The 7,932-nt window shown below is 41.9% G+C and overlaps 1 protein-coding gene across 1 annotated transcript; it reads right to left on the reverse strand.

Annotated features, from left to right (window-relative positions):
* On the reverse strand, positions 1-3,609 carry LOC115139401 (uridine 5'-monophosphate synthase-like). Its single transcript, XM_029676779.2, has 6 exons — positions 3,365-3,609; positions 2,908-3,061; positions 2,034-2,720; positions 1,576-1,751; positions 1,212-1,326; positions 1-855 (listed from the first exon to the last, which is right to left on the reverse strand). Exons 1-6 carry the CDS (start codon positions 3,512-3,514, stop codon positions 662-664), a joined length of 1,476 nt encoding a protein of 491 aa, XP_029532639.1. The 5' UTR covers positions 3,515-3,609; the 3' UTR covers positions 1-661.
* Positions 3,610-7,932: the final 4,323 nt, after the last annotated feature.

A 7,932-nucleotide genomic window follows, 5' to 3' on the forward strand; every position in this document is an offset into this window, starting at 1 on the left:
TCAGCATATTCACGCTTTATTAGTGGCTAGAGTATACAGCAAACCCTACACCTGGATGGCACATCACAAATAATCATCAGAGGGACAAAGACTTCACTGGTTCACCAATACCTTGTTAACACAAGTCAATTGATTGTTGCAATGTCAATGAATTACTACACAATGCCAAGGTTTGTTTTGTAAAATTAATCTTTTGACAGTCTTCCATCTGTAGAAAACACCCCTGATAAAATGTTTATAGACTTCAAAGAACACTGATAATTACAGCAAATGTATTTATTTAATTCATTTCACAATTCCATATTCAACACAAATCAACACAAATCATTTAAAAAATGGCAAATTAGATTATATAAAAATAACACTATGGGAGAAAAAAAACTGAAACATATCCCTGTCGCCAAAGGTTAAAATAGCATTGTCGCAGTTCAGTTGATTTAGCAAGTTTTGTAACTAGTTGTGGCTAAGAGAAAGGTCTCAGCAGCTGGTTGGAGGGAATAATCATGTTTCACATTAGCGATGTGGTGTCTGCTCTAGTCTTGTCAGCATCCAAATGGCACCCTATGTGCTACATAGTGCACTACTTTTGACCAAGGCCCATAGGGCTCTGGTCAAAAGTAGTGCAATATATATGGAATAAGGTGCCACTTAGGATGTAGCCCTAGTCTTTAGCGTCTCCTTGGCTAGATGTGTTGAGTCTCTTGGTGTATGCGTTCCAGCCTGCCTCTCTGTACTCTGCAGCAGCCTTCACCCTATCAGAGGCCCCCAGGATACCACGGCCCACGATGATGATGTCAGAGCCTCTTTTACAAATCACATCATCAGGACTGGAGTACTGCTGGCCCAGACCATCTCCTGAAACAGAAAGGATGAAGATTATGATCAATGAACAGTGTGGTGCTGAAGAAAACACCACCCTAGTTTGTTGCTGAAGAGGTAAAAAAAAAAAACTATGAAAACAAGGGCTGCAATTCAAAATGGCACTCTATTCTCAACATAGTGCATTACTTTTGCCCATAGGGCTCTAGTCAAAAGTAGTGCACTGTTAGTAATAGGGAGCCAATACAGACAACCAAGATAAGTGACCCAGTCTTCATTTATTGGACACTAGCACCATCTAGTGGCAAGGAGAGCTTACAACAGGACATTCTGAAAATGACAGAACACTGGACAGGATGGATGAAGTGGTTAACAGGTATAGAGTGTGGTACCTCCTGACTGCATCTGCACCCCTGGAGTCATGTGTACAAACTCAGGCTTGTTGCTGATCTTGGCGCCAGAGATGAACCCAAAAACAAATTCAGAATGCTCCTCAGCCATTTTCACCTATGGAATGACAGAGACAAAAAATCATGACAGAGATTAAGGATTACATTAAGGAATCCAACTATTACTACAGTTAATTTGTCCGATGCAAACACCCTTATTAAAACATACTAGAATGTAAAACCGGCTTTCACGGTGACCCTGCAAGATGACACTGTGTCCTGATTTGTAACACATTGCAGAGAGCTGTGGGAGGTTAGAGAGGGACAGAACATTCTGAGGAAATTCTTGCTGGAGCGCTTTGCTTACCACAGCCTGCGTGTAGTCCCCTGTTGCTAGGGAACCCTGGGAGCTCATCTGACCTATGAGGACACAGCCGCGGTCCAGCGGGCGGCCCACCGCACTGAGCCCCTTCACCACCCCAGGGCCTGGTACCGCATGGGCATTAACGATGTGAGACCACGAGGAGATCTGGTAGAGCCCACCTGAGAAATAGAGGAAAACACACAACAGTCAGAAGACTTAGAAATAATAGCAACCAGATATTAATTAAGATTGAAAAGCATGTTTCAAAAGGTTAAGGGGACAACTGCTGTACAACAATGCCCCTTATTTGCTGGAGTTGGACAATGTGTCTATTTTAACACGGGGCGTGTTAGTTTTGCATAGCCTGGGGCTCTGGGTGGGAAGAGTTTGCACATTTAAAGTGAAAACACCACCCACCGAGGGGCACACAGCAATGCAAAACGAGTGCGCCCACTAATCACCTTCATACTGGTGCTTGACAGTGTTCCCGATGTCAGCAAACTTGCGGTCCTCAAAGATGAGGAAGTTGTGTTTGAGGCCCAGGTCCCTGAGGGACTGGGTGAAGGCTGGGCTGAAGTCCTGAAGGATGTCCACGTGGGTCTTCAACACACACATCTGAGGCCCCAGAGAGTCGGCCAGCTGCAGCAGCTCCTCGCAGCCCGTCATGTCCGCCGACACACATAGGTTGGTCTTCTTTTCTTCCATCAGTCTGAGGAGCTGGGCGGCCAGAGGGTGTGTATTCTGGAGCTGGGCCCTGTCTCCATAGCTCAGCTCCGCCGGCTTGCAGGGCTTTTTGGCTGCAGGCGAGCCGTTCTTCTCCTCCTCACCAGAGGGCTTGTAGGTGTTGTTCTCCTGGATGAACCTGCACACGCTCTGGGCCGTGAGCGAGTCGATGCGCTCTGCCTGAAACAGGGTGTTGAGGAGTTTGGAGATGGAGATGACGGAGTGGAGCGTGATGCCCCTCTTGGCCAGCATGGCCCCGCCGCCCTGCTCCCGGTCCATCAACACGATGGCATCAGTCACCCTTAAACCCTCCGCCTGGAGCACCAGAGCCGTCTCCATGACGCTGCTGCCGCTGGTCACTACATCCTCGATGATCAGACACGTGTCTCCAGGGTGAATAGTCCCCTCTATAATCTTCTTAGTTCCTAGGATAAAGAGATGGAACATATTGTGGCCATGATGGATGTCTGATATGAGAGATCTGGAATCTATTTAGACTGATGAAATGCTCTAACACTTGCTAGCTCCAACTGTAGACTGAACTGATGGGATGCTTAAAATTAAAAAAATACTCAAAGAGAACAATCAAATTTGACCATCATGAAATCGCACCATAGTCTTTGGCTTCTTTTCTTCGGATGAGCATGGGCAGCTCGTGATTGGAGCAGATGATTGTAGCCAAGGGCAGAGCAGTGTATGGGACTCCACACACAGAGCTGTATTTTAAGTCCTCATCTTTGGCGCGTTGATAAAGAAGACTTGACACCTAAAGGCAAACAAACCCATCAAAACACTTACTCAACTCCAACTAATGAGCTCGTAACATACATTTTACAATTTGATTACCTCCGAACAGACGTAGGTCAGCGTTTTCATAACTCGGTCCTCGGGACCCCAAGGGGTACACGTTTTGTTTTTTGCCCTAGTAATCAAGCTTTGGTCATTTGAATCTGCTGTATTGTGCTAGAGCAAAAACCAAAACGTACACCCCATTAGGGTCCCCATGACCGAGTTTGGGAACGCCGACATTGCTGTTTCCAATACTCATGGAAAACACGTGTTTACCAACCTGGTTCATGAGAGTTGGGTAAGAAACAATAACTCTGAGATCAAAATAAATCGGCGAGGTTATTCCACTCTTCAGCGTGAACGTTCCGAATTTCACTGCCTGAACATCATGCAACTTTAATATTAAACTTTCAAGACAGACGTTTTCCATTTTCAATGTTTTAACTCCGCTTGCAAATATCAGTAGGCTTAGATAGCGGTCTCACTCGTCAAGCGGCATCTCGTCAGACACTTAAAAAAGTGTTTCCGGGTCACGGAATTTTCAAAATAAAGGTCCACAATTTAATATTATAAACGTGACATTAACATGTATTTATTTAGTCATGATATATGCTTTTTTTTTCTGTCTAAACACGAACAATTATTAATATTTGTTCATATTTAAGTGACATGTCCATTACATTTCGGTCAAATAAATACCCCCAATGCAATACACTGTAAATGAAATACATACTGGCTTATAGAAAGAACTATTCTAGGTGCTGAAGTAAAAGTGGGGTTGGGACTACTCACTAGGGTCTATAGAATCTATATATTGTTTTTATTTCATGGGGGACAGAGGTCTACATGCCCGGTAACACTTTCTACTCCAACCCACTCCATTGGTGCCTATAAATTACATATTGGCTTATAGAGAGAAAACTATTCTAGGTGCCGAAGTAGAAGAAGGGTTGGAATTTTCTCAGTAGGGTCTGTAGAATCTAGATATGGTGTTATTTCATGGGGGACTATGTCTAAATACCCAAATATCCACCCACTCCCTGTTCACTGCAATGCAATACACTGTAGGCCTATAGGTGATTACTTACTTCCAATACACAATGTAAACAATGATGGTCAGGCATACCTGTTAAAGACCTGGATTAACCTAATGATGATGAGCCAATTGCACATTTTACACATTTAATCAGCCCAAGGCCAGTGTGCACCTATGCCAAAAAATGGATCTTGGCCTGAAACGACTTAAAATGGAGCCACTGTACAGGAAAAACGATAGATTGTGTATCCATAAAACCAGGGTCCAGACTACTCACTAGAGGCCCTAGAATACAAAACAGCAATTCAAGCCTAGGATGAGGTACACCAAGGCCAGACCTGCAAGGCTTGGTAATCACATCTACTATGAGGCTACGCGGTCAGTACACTCATGTTGAGTCTAAATCAACATGTAAAGTGTTTCATGTTTCCATGTTTCATGAGCTGAAATAAAGGATCCCAGAATTTTTCCATATTAACAAAAAGCTAATTTCTCTCAAATTTTATACACATAGTTGTTTACATCCCTGTTAGTGAGCATTTCTCCTTTGCCAAGATAATCCATCCACCCGACAGGTTTGGCATATCAAGAAGCTGATTAAACAGCATGATCATTACACAGGTGCACATTGTGCTGGGGACAATAGAAGGTCTAAAATGTGCAGTTTTGTCACACAACACAATGCCACAGATGGGTTTTCCAATCCTGTGGCGGTCCTCATGAGAGCCAGTTTCATCATAGCACTTGATGGTTTTTGCGACTGCACTTGAAGAAACTTTCAAAGTTCTTGACATTTTCCAGATTGACTGACCTTCATGTCTTAAAGTAATGATGATGGACTGTCATTTCTCTCTGCTTATTTGAGCTGATCTTGCCATAATATGGCCGTGGTCTTTTACCAAAAAGGGCTATCTTCTTTATACCACCTCTACCATGTCACAACACAACTGACTGGCTCAAACTCATTAAGAAGGAAAGAAATTCCACAAGTTAACTTAACAAGGCACACCTGTTAATTGAAATGCATTCCAGGTGACTAGCTCATGAAGCTGGTTGAGAGAATGCCAAGCGTTTCCAAAGCTGTCATCAAGGAAAAGGGTGGCTATTTGAAGAATCTCAAACATAAAATACATTTAGATTTGTTTAACACTTTTTTTGGTTACTAAATGATTCCATATGTGTTATTTCAGAGTTTTGATGTCTTCACTATTATTCTACAATGTAGAAAATAGTAAAAAATAAAGACAAACCCTTGAATGAGTAGGTGTTCTAAAACGTTTGACAGGTAGTGTACATCACATTGGGGTTTAGATCAGGGCACAGTACCATTACTGCAACAACATTCGTTTTTAAATAATATTGTCAATGCTTTACATTGGGGAATGAATTGTACTGCCTTGTTTGTGGACTATTGTGGCCAGGTTAAATCTCAATTCCTTGAAGTGCATAAAGGGGTACCCCAGGGTTTGATTCTGGAGCCATTATTATTCACGCTGTATATAAATAACATTGGAAATACTGTGAAAAATGTGAAATCTTTATGCCGATGATACAGTATGGTATTCTGTTGCACCATCTGTAAACATAGCCTTTTCACATTAGCATTCGGGATTTCCAAGCACTTACAGTCACTCTTGGATCTTAAGTTGGTACCTAATGCAAACAAAACCAAATGCATGCTATTTTCTAGGTTTTCCAGACTTAAGTAACCTTGAAGTTACTAGCCTGAACACAAATTGTTTTGTTGAGTTCCCTCCCTCTTTATAAATATCTTGGTGTCTGGCTAGATGGTCAATTGGAGATCAAAATTGGATTATTCTACAGAAATAGAGCAGGTGTAGTCTGTTGATAATAGAAAGTTGTCCATGCCACTTTTATGTCTGTTTTAGATGCAGCTTCCACACTTAAACCTCTAGATGCTGTTTTCCATAGTGCCCGTAGATTCATTACTGCCGATTTAAATCTTATAACTCACCCTTGCGTATTGTATCAAAAGGAGGGTTGGGCCTCTCTATTTGTAAGAAAGAAACACTCGTCAAGGTTAAAACAATAGAATACCGTAGAAGAGCACAATATTGGATAGTGCTAGAGATTCCAAGGGTGGCTTCTGATTTAGGGAATGGCTGCTTTGGTTTTTATGCTCCACAGATGTGGAATGTGTTGCAGAGGAGGCTCAGGCTTGAATGCCTGTTGTCCTTTATGATGTGTGTGTTTTGTATTGTGCAGGGCTCATTTGGAAAAATGGACTTGGTCTCAATATGACACCCTGTAAAATAAAGGTCAGTAAATCAAATACAAGTCTCTATCTTTCCACATTGGATTGTGCAACATTTGCCCATTATTATACTTTACAAAAATATAAACCAAACATGTAACAATTTCACATTTTTTACTGAGTTACAGTTCATGTAAGGAAATCAGTCCATTCAAATATTCATTAGGCCCTAATCTATGGATTTCACATGACTGGGCAGGGGCACAGCCATGGGTGGGCCTGGGAGGGCATAGGACCACCCACTGGGGAGCCAGGCCCAGTCAATCAGAAGGAGTTTTTCCCCACAAAAGAGATTTTTAACAGACACAAATACTCCTCAGTTTCATCAGCTGTCCGGGTGGTTGGTCTCAGATGATTCCGCAGGTGAAGAAGCTGGATGTGGAGGTCCTGGGCTGGCGTGGTTACATGTGGTCTGCGGTTGTGAGGCTGTTTGGACATACTGCCAAATTCTCAAAAACAATGTTGGAGGCAGCATATGGTAGACAAACTAACATTCAATTGCCTAGCAACAGCTCTGTTGGACATTCCTGCTGTCAGCATTTCAATTGTACGCTCCCTCAAAAGCTTAGAAATCTGTGGCATTGTGTTGTGTGACAAAACTGCACATTTTAGTGGCCTTTTATTGTCCCCAGTACAAGGTGCACTTGTGTAATGATCATGCTGTTTAATTATCTTTTTAATATGCCACACCTGTCACGTGGATGGATTATCTTGGCAACGGAGAAATGCTCACTAACAAGGACGTAAACAAATGTGTGCACAACATTTGAGAGAAATAAGCTTTTTGTGCGCACGGAACATTTCTGGGATCTTTTATTTCAGTTCATGAAACATGGGACAAACACTTTACATGTTTTGTTTTTGTTCAGTGATTTTCAGAATTCTTCAAGCTTGGTCAAATTGGTTGAATGATCATTGCTGTTTTAAAGTCATCATTGGCCTCATGGTCAAATCCCTGAGTGGTTTCCTTCCTCTCCGCAACTGAGTTAGGAAGGTCTGTATCTTTGTAGTAACTGGGTGTATTGATACACCATCCAACATATAATTAATAACTTCACCGTGATATTCAATGTCTGTTTTGTTTTTTATTTGTACCCAAATACCAATAGGTGCCCTTTGTGAGGCATTAGAAAACCTCCCTTGCTCTTTGTGATTGAAATGCACTGTTCGACTGAGTGACCTTACAGACAATTGTATGTGGGGTACAGAGACGAGGTAGTCATTCAAAAACCATGTTAAACACTTAGTGCACACAGAGCCCATGCAACTTATGTGACTTGTTAAATTATTTAGGCTTGCTATTACAAAGGGGTTGAATTCTTATTGACTCAAGACATTTCTAACATAATAATTCCACTTTGACGTGGAGGCTAGTGACACAAAATCTCAATTTAATCAATTTTAAATTCAGGCTGTAACAACAAAATGTGGGAAAAGTCAAGGGGTATGAATACTTTCAAAAGGCACTGTAATCTTAAGCATTTTACCACTTAGTTTTAGGTAGCAATAGTATCACATCTTGCTAACGTGAAGCAGA

This window comes from Oncorhynchus nerka, linkage group LG1 (genome assembly GCF_034236695.1).
Source record: "Oncorhynchus nerka isolate Pitt River linkage group LG1, Oner_Uvic_2.0, whole genome shotgun sequence".
Taxonomy (NCBI): domain Eukaryota; kingdom Metazoa; phylum Chordata; class Actinopteri; order Salmoniformes; family Salmonidae; genus Oncorhynchus; species Oncorhynchus nerka.